We start from the raw sequence: 25,109 nt of genomic DNA, 5'->3' as shown, positions 1-25,109 counted from the left end.
AGTCAATGTTGGTCAACAAGGCAGAATTCTTCCTTAATTCAACTCGGTCAAACCCAGTCAACTTGGGCCTCGAACAACAAGTCTAATCAGCCCAAAACAGTCCGAAAAAGTCTAGTCAAAATTGGTAAACAAAAGTCAACTCTGCGGCCAGGCCTAGTACAGTCAACATTGGTCAAATAGGAGGTCAGATTGCCTCGGTTCTTGTGCCCAGAACTGTGGCCTTCTAGAACAAAAATTCGCCACCCAAAACTGCACTCAAAGTAGGTCAATGCTTGGTCAACGCAAGTCAAAAACAGGGTCTGCAATTTTAGTCAACTCTGGTCAATGGTTGGAACAAAAAACCCTTCCTTTTCTTCGCACGTGTGGAGAGCAGCCTCTGAATTTCGTACCCAATCTAAGTAGGAGAGAGAAGATATGTGAGTGAAGTGTGTCCAAATGAGGAGGAGGCATCATGTATTTATAGGCAAATGTTGAGGATGAATAGACATGACTGTTGGGCTTCTGAGCCTACATGAGTTTGCTGGCCGACCTTGACAATTTGTCCATAATCAAAATAAATTCATAACTTCATTTGTACATGTCAGAATAGGATGATCTTTAGATCAATCCTACGAGAGAGGAATCCAAGAAAAATATGAATTGCCTCACATGAGTTGTCCAATCTGAAGTTTGGCCCTAGTTGCCAAAATTAACACTCCCTCTCAACTAGGGAGAACTTCACTTGCCAAACTGTCTGACAATTTGTACCATCATTGTCTCTACTATGCTCTACTGAACTATGAAGAAAGAAGAAATGATCGAGAATGTATCATACCATTCTCTACTGACCCGAAGTCAGTCTCCAATAAAGGAGAGTGTTATGCCACTCTTAACCGACCTGAAGTCAGTTTCCATTGATCCCAAATCAATATCAACATCCTAAAATAGAGAGTAAGGTAGTACACGATGCGTCCATCAGTAGGGTCCCCATCCTCATTCCCGTACTCATTGGCCAGATGAGAGGTACTTCCCATGAGTCCCGTATTGCATGGGTAGGATGTGCCGGCAGGAGAAGGTGAACCACTCATCCTACTCATATGCCATAGGAGAAGGTGAACCATTCATCCTATGCATATGCTACCATGGGGTATCACGAGTGAAGTTGAACCACTCACCCTATACATCGTGCACTATTAGGGGAAGGTGAACCACTCACCCTATGGTCGCTCATCACTCCAAGAAGTACCCCAAGCCCCAGAGCTCAACATCCATCTCATACGGGACCCTCATAAGAGGATCTCTCCACGACTCCAAGTTGTTCACGGAAGGCTAAGAATTTGACCTTCCCCAGGGGCTTCGTAAGAATATTGGCGACCTGATCATCAGTCCCAATGTGTTGGAACTTTATTGCTCCCCATTGTACCATATCCTGGATAAAGTGGTACTTGATATCAATATGCTTGGAGCGGTCATGAAACACGGGATTCTCCGAAAGATGAATCCCACTCTGGTTGTCACAAAAGATCATGGTGGTATCCAACACATGTCCAAACAACTCACTAAAGAGCTTCCTCAACCAAACAACTCATAGGAGGCTAAACTAGCAACAATGTATTCAGCCTCAGCGGTGCTCAAGGCAACCGACTTCTGCTTCCTACTCATCCATGATATCGAAGCAGAACCTAGAGAGAAGCAACATCTAGATGTGCTTTTACGATCCATCACACTGCCAGCCCAGTCTGCATCAGAGTAACCATGGAACCTCACATTCCTGGTAGCATATCTCAATCCATAAGTGGTTTTGCCCTTGAAGATATCTTAAGAGATTCTTAGCAGCAATCCAATGTATTTGATGAGGCTCGACCATAAACTAGCTCAATGTATTTACTACAAAGCATATGGTCGGACGGGAGTTCACCAAGAACATCAAGGCCCCCACGAGTTGATGATACTCAGAAGGATTTCGCAAATCAATCCTAGCAGCACTTCCGCATAACTTCTTGAAGTTTAGTTCCATCAGAGTAGTCATGGACTTGCAGTCCACCATCTCAAATATTTCAAGTATCTTCACAATATATTTTCCTTGAGAAAGGAAAATTTCTCCTGCCTTTTGTTAGACCTCCAACCCTAGGAAGTAATGCATCAATCCTAGGTCTTTCATCTCGAATTCGGAATCCAACTCCCTCTTACATTGATGAATAAGAGGGTTTGCACCTATCAGAAAGAGATTGCCCACATAGAGTACCAAGATGAGAAGTCTATCATTCTCAACCTTAAAGTAAAGGTTTGGATCAGCGTCACTTCTTGTAAATCTCAGTTTCATTAGATAGCTATTGATCCTCTCGTACCAAGCCCGGGGTACTTGCTTCAACCCATAGAAGGGCTTTCTTCAACCTGCATACATTGGTCTGACGATATTGAACTTCGAACCCCTCAAGTTGTTCTACATAGACTTCCTCTTTAAGTGAACCATGCATTTATTTTGAACATACACGGGGGTGTTGCAGCTTCGGCACATAAGAACTTCGGAAAGCTTTGATCATGAAGCATGGCACGAGTGGCTTCTATAATAGTACGGTTCTTCCTTTCAGCAACACCATTTTGCTCAGGAGTATATGCGGTAGTAGTCTCCCTCTTAATGCCAGCTTCTCTACAATAATCTTTGAACTGATTTGATTCATATTTGGTTCCATTATCGGTCCTCGATATTTTGATCTTCTTACTAGTTTGATTTTTGACCAAAGCTTTGAAAGAATAGAACAATGAGAATACTTCGTCCTTCTTCTTCAAGAAATATATCCAAGTCTTGCGAGAGAAATCATCTATAAAGGTTACATAATATAAGTATCCTCCCAATGAGTTCACGGGCATTGCACTAGATAGATCAGAATGAATCAATTGCAATATGTTAGTAGTCTTGCTATCACTTGAGGGGAATGGTTCCCTTCGGCACACCCCTGACAAACACTTTCATGTTCTACTTTAAATTCGGGCATACTAGTTACCATCTTTCTCGCATCAGGTAGAGCCTTATAATGTAGATGAGCAGACCTTCGATGCCATAACTCGGATTGAAGTGATGTGTCGCAAGACATAGCTCCTAATGGGCTTCCTTCAACTTGATATAGGCTATAAACCCTGAAGCCAAGTGTAAATCCATTTTTGAAATTTTTATTCCACACACGTACCTTTCCATTGATGAATATGTTAAAATTGGCAACTAGGGCCAAACTCGATGTGGGTCATCTTATTTATGGCAGCTAATATTTTTTTTGGATCCCTCTAATCGAGAGGTCAAGGATTGATCTAAAGATCATCCGATTCCGATAGGTATTCATGGAGTTATGAATTTATGTGTTATAAGACAGTTTGTCAAGGTTGACCAACAACCAAATAAACCCCACATGTGCTCAATGTTTTAGAATAAAAAGAGATGACTTGAGAGTCATTTCAACACACACTTCTATCTTGATTTCTCTCCACTTGTCTTGGGTTTTAGTGGAAGAGAAATCTAGGAGTGCAAGCCCTAGATGTTGGAGGAAAGAAGACTAAGGGAGCTGCCCTAGAGATGATGCCCTAGCAAGGAAAACGCAGTCCTAAGGAGGATGCCCTAGCTGCAGTCCTAAGGAGGATGACCTAGCCATAGTCCTAAAGGATGTCTAGCTACAATTTGCCCTAATCCAACAAGACACAATCATGTTGCGAAGGAGATAGCCCTAAGTTGGAGGCAAGGGAACTCTGTCTTAGCTACAGCAAAGGAGAGTTGAACATCGTGGTTATAGATGCTTGTTTCATGATCTTTTGGAGGGCCAAGTTTGTCGTAAGGGAGGCCGAGATTACTCCCCAAAGGGCCAAGACTAGGAAAGGTTGTTGCAGCCTACGTGGAGGAGTTCTTAGGTGCCTAACGCTTGGTAAAGGGCAGTGTAGACTGTTGTGGGTATGCTGTAGCCCTACTAACTGTTTGGAGGGCAACATATGGTGGTTTGAGCGGGCTGTAGTTGGTAGCGGAGGTCTGTGGTAGGCCGCAGGCCTAGCCACTCCAAAACAAAGGCAGCGTGAAGGTGTCTTGGGGGCTGTTTATGCCCAGAACAACAACGATGGGAGCCACCACTGCTCCAAGGGTAAGCCGCAGTCAAGAAGGGTTGTTTTAGTAGCTGATCAAGGGTTATTACAGCAAGCAAATATGCCCTAACCAGCAACAGTGGGACAACAGTGTTTCTGTACATAGCAGCAATGGTTCATGGTGTTGCAAACTCATTGGATAGCACAATGATGGGACAACAGCATATTAGGACAGCAGCATGTTGGGACAACATAGTGGTTAGGACAGCTATGACATTGTGCAGCAGTGGCACAATAGGACAACAACAACAAGAAGTACATGGTGGCAAGCATGGTGCTACTAACAAATTGGTACAACTAGGCTATGATGCTTGTTGAAGCATAAAAGTGGGACAGCAGCATGCCACATGGGACAACAGTGCAGCATAAGGTGTTGCAGTATGATGTGTACAACATGAGATCCAGCATTGTAATGATGGGTGCAGCATGGTGCAGTGCGGTGAGGTACATCATGATGACGAGACGCAACGCAATCATAGGTGAAGGAGTCACTTTGGAGAATCAGTTGAAGCAACATGTCTTCAACTGATCTCATGTATCATCTTCCCAGAGATGATCTCCTCTTATCTAGAAAAGTCAAAGTGTTGACTTTTGTTGTAAATGTACTATCTCTCTCTCTCTCTGTTGAACTATTGAAGAACATAAAAGAAGAATTGATCAAGGGTTCCCCAGATTGGGGTTTGTCCCTGGCTAGCACCACATCATGTGTCCACTTGTCTTGGCTTGTCTTCTGCGATTTATGTTTATGTTCTATCTATAGTTTACTTTAATGCTAATGTGATTGCTAATCTAGAAAAGATATTGAGCTAACTGTGAAAATTGAAATATTGCTCTAAGCATAGAACATACCTAAACTTAACATGGTATCAAAGGTGAGGTGAAGACAAAGCCCAAGCAAGAGTGAAAGAGCAATCATCGAAGACTGTTGGGAAAGGACAAAAGGATCAATGGATTCCTCATCCCTCTTCAAATTCACTCAGGGTGCAGTCGAAGCAGAGTATATTATCAGAATGGTGCAGCGGAAGCTTCTGATGACCTACCTAAAGATCACTTCGTTGGGAAGTCTGGATCTAAGGGTGGAGGGAAAGGCAGATGCCTTGGTTGCAATAAGTTTGGCCATTATGCGAAGGAGTGTCCAAATGGAAGGGACACATCTTTTGATGAAGATAACAATCATTCCAAGGACATCTTCAATGATCGAAGGAATGACAGGTAACGCAGGTCATCAAGGAAACGACCGACTATTCAAAGAAAGCAAGGAACCCCAGGTATGAAGAATCAAATGTTGTTCCTGATAAGATAAGAAGCGTTATCTTGTATTGGCCCTCTCCTTCAGATTTTGTGGGAATCTGGCTTATTCATTGTAATGCTTCAAGGCACTTCATTGGATAGAAGGGTGCTCTCTCTAATTTGGCAAAGATGGAAACAATCGTGAGATTATACTTGGAGTCAATGCCACCTATCCCGGAAAGGGTGTAGGGAATGTTCCTACTAAAGTGAATGAGGGTAACTCGATTCATTTACAAGAATCTCTTTTGTATACCTGATCGCAAGAAGAACCTAGTGTCCATTTTAGCAATGGAAGTCAAAGGTTTCAGGGTGGCATTCATCGATTTAAAGGTACGTGTTTGAAAATAATTTTTTCAAAGATGCTTTTACTCATGGGTTCAAGGTTGGCAATTTGTATCAAGTTGCAAGATGGTCCATTGGGGATCATGTCAATTGACATATCTCATCTATAACACCAAAGGTCTACTTATGGGGCCCTACCCGATGTGAGTTAGATGGTGACAGGGATGCCTGAATTCAAGAAGAGCATGAAGGTACATGTTTGAGACGTGTCGAAGGAAAATCTTACAAGGGGACCATTCCCCTTATGGAGCATGTCCACAGGTTTGGAACAACCCGAGGAGTTTGAGATTCATGATCGAGAATCTCATGTATATAGGTGGAAGAAATCCCTCTATGGCTTGAAGCAAAACACCCCAGGCGTAGTATGAGAGGATTGATAGCTGTCTGATGAAGTTGAGATTCACTAGGAGTGAAACCGATCCAAACCATTGCGCGAAGGTTGTGGATGATAGACCTCTCATACCGACACCTTCTGAGGACGATCTATTTCTAACAGGTGCAGACCCTCTCATTTGCAAAAGTAAGAGGGAGTTGGATTCTGGATGTGGAATGGTAAACTTCAAGCCCATGACTACCTCGAGGATCTTAACTTTCAAAAGTTATATGGTAGTGATGCCGGACCAGATTTGGGAAATGCCTCTGAGTCTCATAAACTCATTCGCATTGATGTTCTTGGTGAACTTTCGTCTGGACATATGTTTTGCAGTTAGCATGATGAGCTCATATATGGTTGAGCCTCACTGGATTGGTGCAAAGAATCTTTTGAGATATCTTTGGGGCACAATCTCTCATGAATTGAGATACATTGCCGGAAATGTGAAGCTGCATGATTATTCGAATGTTGACTAGGTAGGCAGTGTGGAGGATATCAAGAGCACTTTTGAGTGTTGATTCTCTTTGGATTCTGCTTCGATATCATGGATGAGCAGGAAGCAGAAGTTGATTTCTATAAGCAGCGCCGAGACCGAATACATAGCTACGAGTATGATCTCGTATGAAGCTGCTTGGTTGTGGAAGCTCTTTAGTGAGTTGTTTGTACACATGATGGATACCACCGTGATCTTCTGTGTCAATCGGGGGGGATTTGATTGTTGAGGAATCTCGTATTCTATGATTGCTTCAGCAGATAGACATCAGATACTACCTTATCAGGGATATGGTACGTCAAAGAGTGAGGAGGTTCCATCGCATTGAGACTGATGTACAAGTCGTAGACATGTCAAAGCCCCAGGGAAAGGTCAAATTTGTGACTTTCCAGAATGACTTGGAGTCGTTGAGAGACCCTCTTATGAGGGTCTTGCATGTTGCACGCATTGAGCTTTGGGAGCTCCGAGGGGCTTGGGGTACTCACTGGAGCAACACGTGACCATAGGGTGACTCACCCTCCCCTAATGGTGCGCTGTGTACAGACAGAATGGCTCGGCCTTCCCCTGTGATACCTCGAGGCGACTTAGGGACAGGATGAATGGTTCTCCTGTTGAGGCATCGTACCCATGTAGTTTGGGACTCATGGGAAGTACCTCTCATCTGGGCAATGAGCAAGGAAATGGGGTTAGGGACCATAGTAGTACTATCAATGGATGCATCGTTGTATCTACCGTACTCCCTATGCTAGGATGACCTCCATTGATTTGGGATCAGTATGAGTGGTTTGAGACACTCTCTTGTGATATTGATCTGGGATCAACAAAACTGACTTCAGGTCAGTAGAGAATGGTATGAGACATTCTCGATCAATTCTTCTTCATCATGGTTTAGCAGAGCGGAGCAGAGTAGAGCTCAACAGAGCAGAGCCGTGCAGGGCATTGATGCCAAAGATAGTACGGTCGAACATATGGATCAGCGGATGGAGTTCTCAACTTCTCCCTAGTTGAGAGGGAGTGTTAAAATTGGCAACTAGGGCCAAACTCGATGTGGGTCATCTTATTTATGGCAACTGATATTTTCTTGGATCCCTCTCATCGAGAGGTGTAGGATTGATCTAAAGATCATCCGATTCCGATAGGTATTCATGGAGTTATTAATTTATTTGTGTTATAAGACATCGTCAAGGTCGGCCAGCAACCAAATAAACCCCACATGTGCTCAACATTTTAGTATAAAAGGAGATGACTTGAAATTCATTTCAACACACAATTCTATCTTGATTTCTCTCCACTTGTCTTGGGTTTTAGTGGAAGAGAAATCTAGGAGTCGAAGCCCTAGACGTTGGAGGAAAGAAGACTAAGGGAGATGCCCTAGAGATGATGCACTAGTAAGGAAAACGCAGTCCTAAGGAGGATGCCCTAGCTGCAGTCCTAAGGAGGATGACCTAGCCGCAATCCTAAAGGATGTCTAGCTGCAGTTTGCCCTAATCCAAGAAGACGCAGTCATGTTGCGAAGGAGATAGCCCTAAGTTGGAGGCAATGGAACTCTGTCTTAGCTGCAACAAAGGAGAGTTGAACATTGTGGTTATAGAGGCCTATTTCATGATCTTTTGGAGGGCCGAGTTTGTCGTAAGGGAGGCCAAGATTACTCCCCATAGGGTCGAGACTAGGAAAGGTTGTTCCAGCCTGCGTGGAAGAGTTCTTAGGTGCCCAATGCTTGGTAAAGGGCAGTGTAGACTGCTATGGGTAAGCCGCAGCCCTACGAACTGTTTGGAGGGAAACTTATGGTGGTTTGAGTGGGCTGTAGCTGGTAGCGGAGGTCTATGGTAGGCCGCAGGCCTAGCCACTCCAAAACAAGGCAGTGTGAAGGTGTATGGGGGGCTATCTATGCCCAGAACATCAGCGATGGGAGCCACCACTTCTCCAAGGGTAAGACGCAGTCAAGAAGGGTTGTTTTAGTCGCTGATCAAGGGTTATTACAGCAGGCAAATATGCCCTAACTAGCAACAGTGGGACAATAGTGCTGTTGTACATAGCAGCAATGGTTCATGGTGTTGCAAAATCATTGGACAACACAATGATGGGACAACAGCATATTGTTGTACATAGCAGCAATGGTTCATGGTGTTGCAAACTCATTGGACAACACAATGATGGGACAACAACATATTGGGACAACAACATGTTGGGACAGTAGCATGTTAGGATAGCAGCATGTTGGGACAACACAATGATTAGGACAGCTATGACATTGTGCAACAGTGGCACAATAGCACATCAACAACAACAAGTACATGGTGGCAAGCATGGTGCTGCTAACACATTGGTACAGATAGGCTATGATGCTTGTTGAAGCATAATAGTGGGACAACAGTATGGCACATGGGACAGCAGTGCAACATAAGGTGTTGCAGTATGATATGTACAGCATGAGATCCAACATTGTAATGATGGGTGCAGCATGGTGCAGCGTGGTGAGATGCAGCATGATGACGAGATGCAGCACAATGATAGGTGAAGGAGTCACCTTGGAGAATCAGTTGAAGCAACATGTCTTCAACTGATCTCATGTATCATCCTCCTAGAGATGATCTCTGCTCTTATCTAGAAAAGTCAAAGTGTTGACTTCTATTGTAAATGTACTATCTCTCTCTCTCTGCTAAAATATTAAAGAACATAAAAGAAGAATTGATCAAGGGTTTCCTCACATTGGGGTTTGTCCATGGCTAGCACCGCATCTTGTGTCCTGTTGTCTTGGCTTATCTTCTGCGATTTATGTTTATGTTCTATTTGAAATTTACTTTAACGCTGATGTGATTGCTAATCTGGTAAAGATATTGAGCTAACTGTGAAAATTGACATAAATTGCTCTAAGCATTGAACATACCTAAACTTAATAGAATGCCACCTTGAATCCTTTGTCCTCCATTGTCGAGATAGATACCAGGTTCTTCTTTAGATTGAGTACATATGGTACTTCCTGTAGATGAATGGTGTTACCCTGATTCAATTGAAGAGTAACATTCCCAACTCCCTTCATGGGATAGGTGGCATTGTCTGCAAGGATCATTTCTAAATTTGTATCCCTTTCAATCAGATTCGAAAGAGCTTCCTTAGACCCGGTGAAGTGCCTTGTGGCACCACTATCAATCAACCAATTTCCCAAAGTGTCTAGAGGAGATGCAGTAGAAAGGGCAGATATAAGATAGAATGTTTTTTTTTTGTTATCAACAACATTAGATTCATCATACCTAGTGTCTCTTAATCTCTTAGGAGGGCGACCATTTCCTTGATGAGCAGCAGGAGCATTCCTTTTTCCTTGGTTGTTGAATTTGTCGTTCCTTTGATTGTTGTTGCCCCTGAAATTGTTGTTGTAGTTGTCATCATCATGAGGTGTATCCCTTCTATTAGGACACTCCCTAGCATAGTCACCAAACTTGTTTCAAATAAAGCATCTTCCCTTCCTTCCATTTTTGAAACCCAACCTTCCTTGACATTGCTTCTTTGAACTTGCATTGTTCTTCTTTTTAGCATGAGCGGAGAATGCAGTAGGATCATTCCTATCTGAAGGCATATCTAGTTCCATCATCCTTGTTTCTTCTTGAGAGCATCTAGTCAGCAATTCTTTAAAACCTAGAATCCTGTTGTTGTTAAGAATAGTAGTGTTGAACATGTGCCATTTATGAAGGAGTCCTCCAATGGCAATGAAGGTAAGCTCCCTATCAACAATAGCTTCTCCAATAGAAAGAAGATCATTTTTTATTTTAGTAATCCTCACGAAGTAGGATTGAATATCTTCATTTCTTCCTTTCTTTATATCCTTCAGCTTGTTCTTGAAGAAAAGAATTTGATTTGCATTGCTTGATTTGAACATGCCAACCAACCTGTCATATATCTCCTTTGAAGTGTTCAAATCGGAAATGTAAGCAACTAAATGCTTATGAATAGAATCCCTGATGATCTTCTTGGCTTTGACTTCACCCTTCTTGTACTTGGTCTTAGCAGCAACCGGTGCATTAGAAGGAGGTTCTAAAATCTTTCCCTACACATAATCCATCACATCTTGCTCTTCTAATGTCCAATCAAGAGACATCTTCCATGCATGATAATCAGATTTATCATGAAGCTTGTCATCATACTTGAAGTAGGATGTGGAAGCCATTGAATCTTGTCTTTGATCAGTGATTGCTCCTCTTGGTGATTTTTTTTCTCACTCTTGCTTGGGCTTTGTCTTCACCTCAGCTCTGATACCTTGTTAATTTAGGATAACAATGGTATGTTCTATGCTTAGAGCAATTTTAATTCAATTTCTTTATTAGCCCAATATCAATATCCAGTTTAGCAATCACATCAACATGATAGTAAAATGCAGATAGAACATAAACAATAACAGTAGAAGACTAGCCAAGGCAAGAGGACACAAGATATGGCACTAGTCCGGGACAAACCCCAATGTGGGGAAACCCTTGATCAATTCTTCTTATAATTCTTCAAATGTTCAACTGAGAGAGAGTACAATGTATAATATTCACTTGTCCAATTACAGTGAAAATCTGATCAGTGAAACAACAGAAATAGAAAGCTCTAACCAGAAAGTCAACGTTGGTCAATAGGGCAGAATTCTTCCTCAATTTAGCTAGGTCAAACCTAGTCAACTTCGACCTCCAATAGCAAGTCCAATTAGTGCAAAATAATTCGAAAAAGTCCAGTCAAAACTGGTAAACGAAAGTCAACTCTGCGACCAACCCTAGTACAGTCAACTTTGGTCAAACAGGTGGTTAGATTGCCTCTAAGTTGCACGAAACGGGGAAACGGAAACGAGTTTCCGAAACGGGAAGCGATACGAAACGTGACCTCCCCAAATTTTGGAAACGGGGAAACGCGAATATATATATATATATATATATTAAAAATATTTAAAAATTATTAATATATATATGTGCAATCATAAAGCATTAATGATACATTTACATTATATGATTATAATTTATTACATTTAAACATTAAGATTAAATTTACATCACATTTACTCATGAGTCATGAATAATCACATAATGAAAATAAAAACATAGGAACTGGAAAATCCAAAATCAGCCTTTATTTATATTAGTATATGAGGCTGCAAGTACAATAAAGACTATAAGGCTGCAAGAACTATAGAGACAAGTCACCCTAGCTGAAACAACTGCCAGTCTCCAAGAGAAACGACTTGCTGAATAGTGTGATGAGAGAATGAGACAAACTGCTCTTTTATAACTTTAGAATAGGTTTCTAGAACATCCTGGAAACCCTAAAAAAATTTAAAAAAAAATTAAAAAAAAAAAAATTAAAAACAACTGTTTTTTTTGGGAAACGTGGCCCGTACGGCTTGGAAACGCGTTTCCGGCCATACGGCCACGTTTCCGTTTCGGGAAACGTGGCCGTACGGCCGGAAACGCGTTTCCAGGCCGTACGGTACGGGGAAATGCGTTTCGTTTCGTTTCCCCTGGGGAAACGACCCCTAGGGCCACGTTTCCTGCAACTTAGGATTGCCTTGATTCTTGTGCCCAAACTGCGGCCCGCTAGAACAGAAATCCTCCACCCAAAACCACACTCAAAACAGGTCAACGCTTGGTCAACACAAGTAAAAAACAACGTCTGCAATTTCAATCAACTCTGATCAATCATTGGAACAAAAAGCTTTCCTTTTTTTCGCACATGTGGAGAGTAGCCTCTGAATTTCGTACCCAATCAAAGTAGGAGAGAGAAGATATGTGAGTGAAGTGTGTCCAAATGAGGAGGAGACATCATGTATTTATAGGCAAATGTTGAGGATGAATAGACATGACTGTTGGGCTTCTGAGCCTACATGAGTTTGCTGGCCAACCTTGACAATTTGTTCATAATCAAAATAAATTCATAACTTCATTTGTACATGTCAAAATGGGATGATCTTTAGATCAATCGTACACCTCTTGGAGAGAGAAATCCAAGGAAAATATGAGTTGCCTCATATGAGTTGTCCAATGTGAAGTTTGGCTCTATTTGCCAAAATTAACAAAAACTAACATGTAACTCCTCTTCAAGGTATAGGAGTTACTCCCTCATGAATGCGACCTCTTTGCTCTTCCTATATATTTGTGTCTCTCATCCTCACTCGACACACTTACTTGTGCTTGTGAAAGGAGAATTCAAACTTGAGAGACAGAGAGAGAGTTGGAGAGTCTAGAGGAAGATTGAGAGAGAGAGAGAGAGAGAAAGTCTTGAAGAGCAAGAGAAGATCTTGGAGAGCCAAAGTGATTCAGTGTTCGCATCAGCTACAACTATCAGAGATCTTCTTTAGATTTGGGATAACTTCTTCATTCTCTCATTGTACTTTGTATCTTTGTTGAACAATTGATTTCTAATAGAAGAAGAATCTAGCTGGGTTTTCTCCTTGTGGGTTTTTCCTTGGTCATTGACCTAACTTCTCTCTGTCTCATTAAGTTCTTGGTTGTCTTCTATTGTGCATATGGTTTATATGATTTATGTTCTATCTACAATTACTTAACTTATATTGCAGCATAAATAACTTCTGGATTTAAGTGATTGTAACAACATAGAACATCTGTTTTTCAACACTTTACAAAGAAACAATTTATATTTAAGTTCTTTAATTTCATTCTTCATGGATAAATTACACATACTATTTGCACTTGATTTTTTTCCCACATCTAACTCACACTAAACAAGGCTCGAACAGACTAATAATCTATGAAATGAATTCATTTGGTTGCCTAATGCAAATCTGGATTTTATTGATTATGTCATGGGAAATATATGAAGTAAACATTGATCTCCAAATATGAAACTATTTCATTTGAGGAAACATTTTCGTTTTATAGAGGCACTGGTCATTTTCTCTTTCTTTTCAGAATCATGACAACAGATGTGGATATGACTCATATGGCAGTTTTGTTCATGTAACAAATGGAAATTTGGGTTCTTTAAATCTGTTTAAGTCTACTGTCTACATCTACAGTGGTGCTGGTGTCGATTCTGTGTTTAAATTGATCTAAGCATAATAGTTATCATTTATCTCTCAAATACATGATTTAATGAATTAATAACATGAACATGTGAACTCTTTGGCAATATTTCTTAATTCAACACCAGTAATGATACAAGTCTTTAACATAGTTTAAAAGTTTTGGTATATATATATATATATATATTGAGTAGATCTATCAGTCTTATGGTACATTGAACTTTAACAACATCTACAACAAGCATTTCTCCAAGAAAATCAGCACCACACTCCACTAATTTACAAGTGGGATCATTGAATGAACATAATTTCACTTGAATGTCTTGATTTTCATATTGTCCATGGTGCATTGTTTATCAAATATTCGCAGCAGAATTAACACTGTGAAATATATCTCACTTACTAAATTATTTATTGTATCATGGTTTCATGGTGTTTTGTTGAATGATCATCTATGTAATGAAATAGAAGATTTGATTTTCCCTTGCCACAATAAAGCATTTGCAAACACCCTAATTGATCAAATATTTACTGGTGTGTACATTGACAATATAATTTCATTTCATCCATCCTCTTGATCACCATTGTACGCATCAAAATCAGGTTTAAAATCAGCAATTGAGTCATCACTTTGGTTTGAGGAGTTTCCTTGCTAGTAAGACTCAAGAGCAACACCTTCTAAGTGAGTTAGTTGAATCAAGCACACAAATACTAGGCCACTTTCCTCTCCTATACCAACAATAGGCTTCAAATTAGTTTAGGGATTTTCTCCTAGGCTAGGGTAGCTTTTTCTCATAGATTTGAGTGTGGGGCAAAGCTATTGAGGTGATAGTGGTAGCATGCCTTGGGCTTCCCCTTGGGTAAGGTTAGGACCTTTCCCCTGGGGATGACCTGAGAGAAAACAATTACAACAAAATGATAAAGTAGAAGCTTAGCCTAGGGTTGGACCTAAGGTGCACCATCTAAGGACGATTACATGATAATATATCAACTAACCTTAGACAAGGCTAGATCACCAAAAATTTATATCCCCCACACTAACTCAAACTTATGAGAAAGTACATCAACAGGTGTACTAACATCATCACACACATTTCCACCAAGGTGATGTCAAGCAAATGTTATGATGTCAAATCATATCACCACGGGAAATTCTGGCATGGCAAAGTGCATTACTACAACATGCATCATCCAACCACATCAACAGTATAAGACAAGGGGAGAATAGAAAATGATAACACATGCAATCATCAAGTATGCACCCACCACACATCTAAGGACCATGTTACAGTCACTAGGAAACTCCAACAACAATATGAAACATTACCTCCTAACACCATCATCTAACTGCTTGGGGGGCTAGAACCATTATCCACACAAGATGTAGCACAGCAAAGATAAACAAATATAACAAAATCACACCATGATGAGATAGCATACTCCATAATCATCAAATGTGCAATCAAGGTGTGACCACAAGGCAAGCACATGTAAGAAGACCACCAAACCAGCAAGCATAATCATCCAACCAAGGAGAATTGAGACTCCCTCAACCAGAAACCTTCATCAAATAATCCAATGCCATGAAGAGAAGGGGCTCCATGAAGATGTATCCCCCCAAGTCAGTCCAATTTGATAAAAATCACAATGTGGAACCTCATACAGTATGAGGTGTAATGGGCACAACTTCTCAGATGTTCTTTCATCAGCATATTTTCCTATATAAAGTTAACGTATCTACAACGTACTTCCATTCAAGCACATCATTGTACAAGCAACAAACATACAGAATAACTAGGTTATCAACAGAATGATGATTTTCAGGTTTCATCCTGCCTTTTTAGGTATATTTATACATTAATTAATTTGCTGGCTTTTGTTCTGTTGATTATAACCAATGAAAAGAACTTGCAAGATCTCAAATACGAGGGAAACTGTATGTAAGTCCCATTCATCACAAAACATGAAATAAAACAATAACAAAATGCCAGCTAAGCCAAATACTTAATTGTATCTTACAGGAAGAAAAGAGAGACTATTGAAGCTATTTGGACATTGGTGTGACAAAGTTGTGGATTTACTCACGGCAACACCAGAAGAAAGGATTCTACGCCGTGATATATATGATAGGATACCGATTATGACGTGGAGTAAAGGCCGCGTTACCCTACTGGGTGATTCTGTTCATGCCATGCAGCCAAATTTGGGTCAGGGTGGTTGTATGGCAATTGAGGTATAACACTTATAACACTTACCAAAGGTTAATATCTTATTTATGACATAAGCAACTTTTCTCCTAGTTGAGATAATTATGAAAAAATTCAGATGCATGTAGAATGTTAACTCGATATCAGCTTTCAAAATATTAGTTAGTTTCACAACCATTAAAGTATGTAAGATGACAAATCTCCCCTGATGTCTGCAATTGAAATAAATACAGACTTTTAGAATCTCTGAAATTAGCTTTCTTGAATGGTCATTTTTGCATCCAATGGTGGGAGCTTATAACAATATTTTCCTGTTTGGTCAAATTCATCAGTGTTTTTTTGCATTTTTTTGGAAAAAAATGGGTTATTTTGAGTTTCCCTAGGGCTTCATGAGGGTCTCTAAAATTTTCAAGGTGTCTCAATTTATGCAACTCAACTACTCATAAGGGCTGTGGCTTGCATGATCACAATCAGTAACATGTGAGTTAGCTAGAAAAATAAACTCTTATCTGTTCCAAAAGTAGAGAAGAATGGTCATACAGAATATTTAACTACAGACTACTAAACTTTGCTGCTTCAATTAGAAAGTATATTTTTATTTCCCAATGGCATTCAAGGAAAAAAATGTCCTATACAATTTATCATCCACAGATTGTTAAAGTTCTGCGTATGCCAGATCAATGGTCTTTTAAGTTCATGTTATCTTTGGGATTTTAATTTTTCTTGTTGGTACCTAAACAGCTAAGCAGGAGATAAATATGAGATGCTATCTTGTTTCATTGACCAAATTGTCCCAATATGTATAGGATGGCTATCAGCTTGCTTTAGAGCTTGAGAAATCTTTGAAACAGATTTCTGAAACTGGAGAATCCATTGACATCTCAGCTGCCTTTAAAAGGTATGTAATTACCGAATCTGGAAGGACCATGAAGCTTCTTATTTCTAGTCAGAGATTATTTTCTGACTTAATCTATTTTTTATTCATTTCTTTTAACAGATATGAAAATGAAAGGAGACTCCGAGTTGCTGTGATATATGCATTGGCACGAATGGCAGCAATAATGGCCTCTACTTACAAGCCTTATCTGGGTGTTGGACTTGGACCACTATCGGTAGCATTACTTAATCCTCAAATTATTTCTTGAGTTATTTGGCGAACGAGACATACTGTCAGTGTAATGTTATAAATTTATAAAAACATGATTTATGAAATTTTTGCTATGCGTTCAGGATTGAACAAATTATTATTTTATGTCTTAACTCCTGTTGAATTTTTTGTTTTCCAGTTCTTGACTAAACTACGGATACCACATCCAGGCAGAGTTGGAGGGAGGTTTTTCATAAAGATGGGAATGCCTCTAATGTTGGATTGGGTACTAGGAGGTAACAGGTAATGTTAACAATTGGTTATTTCTTTCACATTTACCCCATGTCAAGGAAGACAAAATCCAAATACTTTTAGATTCCTGTACAATAACATGTCAAGTTTTAATTTTTTTTCTGTCACTTTTTAATTCTTGCATTGAACCTGCAAAATTCTATGAAGCTGATACCACTTAGCATATGCTCAGTTAAGATAGAGACAAAAATTGTTACAGAAAGAAAACAAAAAATTAACAGAGCTAATTATCTGGCACAATGAACCACCTCCTCTGTCTGCTTGGATATGACATGTAATTTGCAGCTGATAGAATTTGTGTGTTTATGACTTTTATTGGAAATTCAAAAATTCCACTTCATATTGGAGGTTTCCAAAATCTAGTCCCTCTTAGGGCTGAACTGATATAATAATTTACAGCCAAAAACAGTGGACAATATTTCACCTCACTTCAACCCGACACACCCTGCAGCCCAAGAGAAAAAGATATCATACATGCCAACAAGTTTCAGCCCTTAGGGCACAATTTTCAAAGCATAAACCAAATATGAAATCGCCTTACTGCAGATTTATAGCAGTAAATCTGCCCTATCTTCAAATCTGAAATTACTCAAGTATTGGACAGCTAGAAATTTCATATATATATAAAAGAATGATGTACATGTACATACCACAGTTTTATTACAAAGTTGGTATATTCTTTCAAGCACTCCAAAACACTAGCTAGGGAAACCATGAAAACACTAGCCACCTGTAATGACCCATCTTTAATATAAAGAGCACAAGAATATTAGCATGTATACAATGCATGCATATGATAGCTACATATGCATGTATTTCATGTACTGCACTATTATATATATTCTAAATTAACTATAAATATTGAATATCACGACTTTGCTTCAGATAGAAGTTACAACCTCACCCATCACCAAATATATTGCTTAAGGCGTTATAATTAAGGAGAAAATACCCTAAATAATTTTAATAATATAAATTTAAAACTATAAAGTAAATTTGGCTATAAAGAAATAAATGTGAAATTTAAGTTAATTATAAATATGGTTATATATTTATATATCCCATAATATTAAATTAATAAATTATTAAAATGTGAAATATAAATTAAAATAAAATAAATATTATAAACTAAGGACATTTAAAGAAAACTAATAAAAAAAATCTAAAAGGTAAACTAATACTCATCAATATTCATGTAGCTTTGGTCAGATAGAGTAACACGTTACAAGGGAAGGTGTCACCATGTAGGGAGCGGTGACCGCCAAGAAATGATACATAAAGACGGAAGAGGAGCATGAGACGGGGGGAAAAATATACAGAGAATGGGGAAAAATAAATCTGTTTGAGGGATGAGCCAGGGGCTCAATTTTGGAACTGAAAATTGGAAAATCTTCAGCTGTTCTTGGAGATTTGGGCACGGGGGCCAGAGGACTTCCATTTCGAAATCCTCTGGATCTGGGAACCACAGAGGTTGATCCCAGATAGGTAGGGAGGAATCAATTGGTTTGGTAACGGAACCAGAAAACTTGGAGCAATGTGACCGACACTAGATGGGAGAATCAGGTACTCAATTGCATTTAATTTGATGGTATTTACAAGAAATCTGTCCATCTTGTTGAATTTTAATAACAGTCCTTACATTTGGTATTTACAAGAAATCTGTCCATCTTGTTGAATTTTAAATTTCAGTCCTTACATTTGGTATCAGAGCTAGTTTTCAAACCCTTGGGATTTTACAGGCCCTAGAAGTAACTAATACTCTGTAGCGCTTGCTCAATCAAAACCTCAAGCTGTCCCTGTTCGATAGCCACCCAGTGTTGAGCACTCTTCTGCAAGGCCTGGACTAGCAGCTTCATGTAAACCTGGGCTGCTGTGCATCTCAACCAAATTCTCATTGCCATTAATTTTGTGCATTCCTGTAGATTATGCAAATTATAAACCCTCTGTCCCTCTTTGGTATGATTGTCAAGGATCTCAGTACAAATACAAAGGCTTTGCCTTTTATCTTCCCTTTCCCTTCACTTTCAATGACCATAGCATGTAAGTTTCCAAAGAGGTTGCTCATTTTTAAATCTTCAATAATCTATTGTTTGCATAGATTTGGATCATCACACACATGATTTGCCACCTTGGGTTGAGAACCATTCTGTTGAGATCCCATTGAACCAGCCCTGGATAATGCGAGAAAACGATTCCCTCCTTCCTTGTTATCAGATGCTGTGTTTATCATGAGTGTGTTGTGTATCACGTTAGTTGCTGAGTGTGTATTCCAGTTTCCATATCCAATAAAACCTTTCTATTTATTTTGATTGTTTGCACCAAAATTGAATCCACTCCTTCCTTGAGATGGATTTTGCACATCAAAGCCATAAGGGTTTGGTTGTTGCTGCTGTTGAGTTTGGTAAAGAAACTTGCATCGTGCACCATATTGGCAACTGCCCCGCTGAAAATTCCTGCAAAGCTCTTGTCGTCGGTTCATTGAAAAGTCAATTCGTCCACCCCGAAGTATCTTCACATTTCAAGATAATTCCTTCAAGGCTAGCGGGTAGGAGGAATTTTCCCCATTGGCAGCCAGTAGATATTGGTTCTGGGGGAGGAACAATCATTAGAACACTGTCATTTGCTAAACCACTCCCACTACACAGATAAGCAGTGAATACAAATTTCCATTTGATAAGTTATGTAGAGAGTAGTGGTTGTATGGCAGGCCTTCTTCCTGTAGGAAAAAGAGAGGTTGAACGCGTAAACCGGTGTAAGATAGGAATAGGCCAGCCACTTTGGCAGTCCAAGCAATTTCGTAGACGACTCCGAATTTTTATGGTGTGATGCTTCAAATTGAATCTGAGGTTCTGGAGGAAAAGATTAATGCATCCTCGGAACAAGAAATGTTAATCATTCTAACTCCGCTTCACTGCATTGCACTGCACAGCAGTATACGTATGTTTTCGCCTTCATCTTCACCTTGGTCTTTCAACTGGATTGATCACTTTCACCGCAATGCTTCCATTTTGCTCTGCGTCTGGAATTTCACTGAGAGTTTGTTAGTTAGTTAGCTGTAGAAAACAGAAGACACATATGTATTATTAATATCAGGGATGGTCATTTGGGTCTTCAAAAATGCTTCTCCGCAAATACTACACCTGTTAGATTGAAACTAACGACCCTGCATGCATATAAAAGCCATTGTGCGCACACATCAATTTAAACAACTGGCGTGTTGAAACTTATTCTTAGATGGCATTTAGTGTCAAACGATGAAATTAATGTTCTAAACCTTTGACGTATGTCAACCACCGAAGGATAAAGGAACATGCGGTGGTATGACGGTGGATAAAGGAACATGCAATGGTATGACAGTGGAGTGCTCTGATATTGATACATAGAACGCTCCCGGGGCTTCACTGCCTGGAGCACTTCAAAGAAATGGCGGCCACGTTCATTTCCCGTGATGGGGCCACCTGTACATGGGATCTTGGAATTAGGTGAATTTTGCGATGATGGAGGAGCCGCTTCTTATTTTCAAGGTTTTGAACATATTATGACCGACACTCATGTAAAGGCGGGAGGGCAACCATTAAGCTTATACTTGTATACTGAACCGATAATTTGCAAATACAAAACATTGAGGTCAACTGTTTAAAAGTAAAGCGTGGTGTTTACACAAGAGAATGTGGGGTACATGAGAATGGCAATATGTAGATAACTGAGTTGAATACGGCTACTTTGAGGGCCTCTGAGAAAGGTATGCCTTTTCATATTGATCTTCAAAGAGAAATAGTTGATTCCTAATTCTTAAAATTCATAAACAAATATTAGCTTGGCCTTTGAATGCATGACTGGGTTCTTTGAAATGCTGATAGCACTTGTATTATCACATAGGATGGAGATAGGTGGAGTACAGGTGATTTGAAAGTCCTGCAAGGTTTGCATCATCCAAAGAAGTTGTGTGCAACAAGATGCAGCAGCCACATACTCTGCTTCAGCTGTAGATAAAGCAATTGAACTTTGTTTCTTGCTGAACCAAGATACTAATCTGGAACCCATGAAGAATGCACCCCCACTAGTGCTTTTCCTGTCATCCATGCTTCCGGCCCAATCTGCATCTGTATAAGCATGAAGTGTGAGATCTGTATCTCTAGGATACCATAAGCCATAGTTTTGAGTTCCTTGAAGGTACTTGAAGATTCTCTTAACTGCCTGAAGATGAGTTTCCTTTGGATTTGCCTGAAATCTTCCAACTATTCCCACTGCGTGCATGATATCTAGTCGGGTACCTGTCAAATAAAGCAGACTTCCAATCATAGATCTATAGGTTGGTTGATGTACTGCTGCAGATTCATCATTTGCACTGAGGCTGCATCCTGTAACCATAGGTGTACATACTGGTTTTGAATCTTCCATGCCATACTTCTTCAAAATCTGCTTGAGGTACTTGGTTTGAGACAAAAAGATACCGCCTTCATTTTGTTGGATTTGCAATCCAAGAAAATATGTCAGTTCTCCAAGCAAAGACATTTCGAATTCTTTCTGCATCACCAAGGCAAAGCTTTGACTCATAGCTTCTTCATTGCTGCCAAAGATAATATCATCTACATACACAACAAGTATTAGCAATTTGTCATTTTCAATTTTTATATAAAGATTGCTATCTGCTAATCCTTTTGAAAAACCTTGTTGATGAAGATATTTGTCCAAACGGTAGTACCAAGCCCTTGGAGCCTGTTTAAGACCATAGAGAGCCTTTTTTAGTCTGCATACAAGATTTGGATCATTCCCAAGAATGAAACCATCTGGTTGCTCAATGTACACTTCTTCTTCTAAGTCTCCATTCAGAAAGGCTGATTTCACGTCCATTTGAAATACTTTGAACTTCTGAAAGCTTGAGAGAGCAAGGAACATTCGAATGGCCTCAAGTCTAGCAACGGGAGCAAAAGTTTCTTCAAAGTCTATTCCTTCTTGTTGAGCATACCCTTTACAAACAAGTTTGGCCTTGTTTCTAATCACTTCCCCATTTTCATTCAACTTGTTTTTAAAGATCCATTTTGTCCCTATAACATTCTTATCTTTTGGTCTAGGAACCAACTCCCAAGTGTTATTCTTTTCGATCTGCTCAAGTTCTTCATCCATTGCCTTGACCCAGCATTCATCTTTGCATGCCTCTTTTACATTTTGTGGTTCAGTGGAGGAGAGAAATGCCAAATAGCTTGAGGCTTCTGCAATTGTTCTTCTTGTTTGTATACCTGCCTCTTTCCACCCCAAAATTTGAGATTCTGGATGATTCTTCTGAACGTACCTGGATGGAGTCTTCTCTTCTATCCTTATCTGTTCCTCTGGTGCCTCTTGAGGTTCTTTTTCATCATCAATCTGATTTGAAGGATGGACTTCATCCTCTTCGATATTTTCATAATTTACTTGCCTAGGAATGTTTCCTTCTTCATCAACCACTACATCAATGCTTTCAACAATTCTTCCAAGTCTTTTATTGTAACACTTGTATGCTTTGCTGTGGGGAGAATAACCAAGGAGAATGCCTTCATCTGCTCTAGGTTCAAATTTGCCAAGATGTTCATCATTATTCTTAATATAGCATTTGCTTCCAAAAATTTTGAAATGTTTTACCGAAGGAGTCTCACCATACCAGAGCTCATGAGGAGTTCGAGTGCTGTTCACCCGGACATTTGTTTTGTTGAGAATAACAACCGCAGCAAATCCAGCTTCACCCCAGAAGGTTGCGGGAGTTCTAGACTCATCAAGCATAGCACGAGCCATTTGTTGAACTGTTCTGTTCATCCTTTCCACTACTCCATTTTGTTGAGGAGTCCTAGCTGTAGAGAATTCCCTTCTTATTCCATGTTCTTCACAGAAGTCGAAAAATTCATTCGAAGTAAACTCCCCACCTCTATCAGACCTGAGGCATTTGATTTTGTGATTTGATTCGTTCTCCACCAAGGCTTTGAATGATTTGAACTTTTCAAAGGCTTCATCTTTGTGCTTCATAAGTCCTATCCAACACATCCTGGAAAAGTCATTAATGAATAATATGAAATAGTCTTCTCCTCGAGGTGACCTTTTCCTAGATGGGCCACACACATCAGTATGGACAAGTTCAAGTGGCCTGCTAGTTGATCCTTCCTTCTCAAGGAAGTTAGTTCTGGTTTGCTTACCAAACTGACATGATTTGCATATTGTGTTGTCTGGAATTCTGATGTCTGGAAAACCACGAACTGCCTGGTACTTGCATGCTTTCCTTATCTGTGAAAAGCTTAGATGCCTCAACCTCCAGTGCCATAACGAGTGTTCATCATTTTTGCTCAAATAGCATTGTTGTTGTCCTTCTTCAAATATGTATAAATTATTTGGAGTTCTTATGCCTTTGATCACTGTTTTTCCTGTATCAAGATCACGAACACTACATCCATTTGATCGAAATATTACCTCAGTTCCTTGATTGCACATCTGACTGACACTCAGTAGATTATGCTTCAAGCCATCAACATACAAAACATTTCTAGCTTTGACTTTTCTTTCAACTGAACAGTGCCTTTTCCTTTTATGACTGTAGGGGTATCATTTCCAAAAGAAACTTTCTTTCCCTTTTCTAAAGCACTATATGATTGAAGTTTTTCTTTATCACCTGTCATATGCTTCGAACATCCACTGTCGATGTACCATTGATTTTCCTGTCCTTCTGCATATAAAGCTATCCCACATCTTTCTGGTTGCGGTTCCTTCATTCTCCATGTTCTGGCATTTGAGGTTTGTTCCATCTGAGTTGTCTTCCGAAACTTGCTCCTGCATTCAGAATCTTCATGACCGAAGTTATTACAAATAGAACATTCAATTTCACTTTCAAGGGCGGAAAAGTTATTATAGGTCCTTTTCGTGATTCCAGTCATACTTCTTTGTTTTTGAGCTTCTCTAGTCATGATTGTCTTATAGGCAACACATTGAGCTGCTTTGCGACCAAAGTTATGGCAAGAGAAACATTGGGCATTGAAGAAACTCCTGCGATTATCAAATCTATCAACCAACTGATTGTAGTTTCTACTGACATCCATTCTTGAGGCAAATTGGGAAGCTTTTACCTATGGTTGGTTGTGGCTTCTGTTTGTCCTTAAGGTTGATTGCCCTCGATTTTCTTGATAGTCTTTGTTCATTCTTGAGGTAAACTGTCCCTGATGATTTCTATTAGGCCTTTGCTCGCTCCTTCTTGCTACATCAAGATAGCTTTTGGAGGTGGATGCTTGAGATGCTTCTCCATTATATCCCAGACCTGTCTTGATTAGTGGAGAACGCTGCACATTGATAATCTCATCCAGAGTTTCAGATCCTTTTAACAAATTTAAGATTAAGAGCTTTTGTTTTCTCAATCTCTTTTCTAAGACCAACAATTTCACATTCCAATTTTTCATGATGTTTTTCCCTTTCAGCCAGTTGACATTGCAGAGAATCAATGATCATATTTTTCTCTTCTAAACAAATTTTGAGTTTAGAAATCTCTTCATAAAGACCTTCTACATCTATAGCATCCATGTAATCGTCATGTTCAAAAGCCATTAAAAGTTTATAATTATTACCTCGTTCATCTTCGTCACTATTTCAAAGTCCACTATCTTCATGAGTGTAATAGCTTTTCTTATTTGCATTCTGTTTCTTGTTCCATCTAACAGGTTCCTTCCCCTTGTCAATCTTATCCTTATGAGTACATTTGGCAGCATAGTGACCGACTCTTCCACAAGCAAAGCATTTGAAAGGTAACTTACTCGGAATCGTCCAGCACCCCATTGAAGGTTTTTGACAAAATTTGGTTCTTCTTCTTCTTCTGACACGTATCCTGACTCATAGTAATCTCCTTTGCCTGAAGCCTTGAAGGCAGCTTCTCTCCTGTCTGATGGTCC

The 25,109-nt window shown here is 39.7% G+C and overlaps 2 protein-coding genes across 2 annotated transcripts in view; one reads left to right on the top strand and one right to left on the bottom strand.

Moving 5' to 3' along the window:
• The window catches only part of LOC149238744 (zeaxanthin epoxidase, chloroplastic-like), a 203,976-nt gene that overhangs the window by 157,448 nt on the left and 21,419 nt on the right, over window positions 1–25,109 (top strand). The window contains exons 6-9 of the mRNA XM_089373174.1: window positions 15,627–15,838; window positions 16,619–16,710; window positions 16,810–16,924; window positions 17,099–17,202. Of these exons, the coding sequence (XP_089229300.1) occupies window positions 15,627–15,838; window positions 16,619–16,710; window positions 16,810–16,924; window positions 17,099–17,202 (523 nt within the window). The remainder of the gene's footprint in view (window positions 1–15,626; window positions 15,839–16,618; window positions 16,711–16,809; window positions 16,925–17,098; window positions 17,203–25,109) is intronic.
• LOC149238745 (zinc finger CCCH domain-containing protein 16-like) lies at window positions 18,997–20,343 on the bottom strand. Its single transcript, XM_089461005.1, is given in 4 exon segments — window positions 18,997–19,127; window positions 19,244–19,285; window positions 19,288–19,428; window positions 19,531–20,343. Coding segments are annotated over 4 exon segments (474 nt in total). The 5' UTR covers window positions 19,691–20,343.

This window comes from Pinus tabuliformis, chromosome 8, assembly GCF_031772625.1.
Source record: "Pinus tabuliformis cultivar Carrire ecotype Pingquan chromosome 8, CPIR1, whole genome shotgun sequence".
In the NCBI taxonomy this organism is placed as follows: domain Eukaryota; kingdom Viridiplantae; phylum Streptophyta; class Pinopsida; order Pinales; family Pinaceae; genus Pinus; species Pinus tabuliformis.
This window is presented reverse-complemented; position numbering and strand designations above follow the sequence as displayed.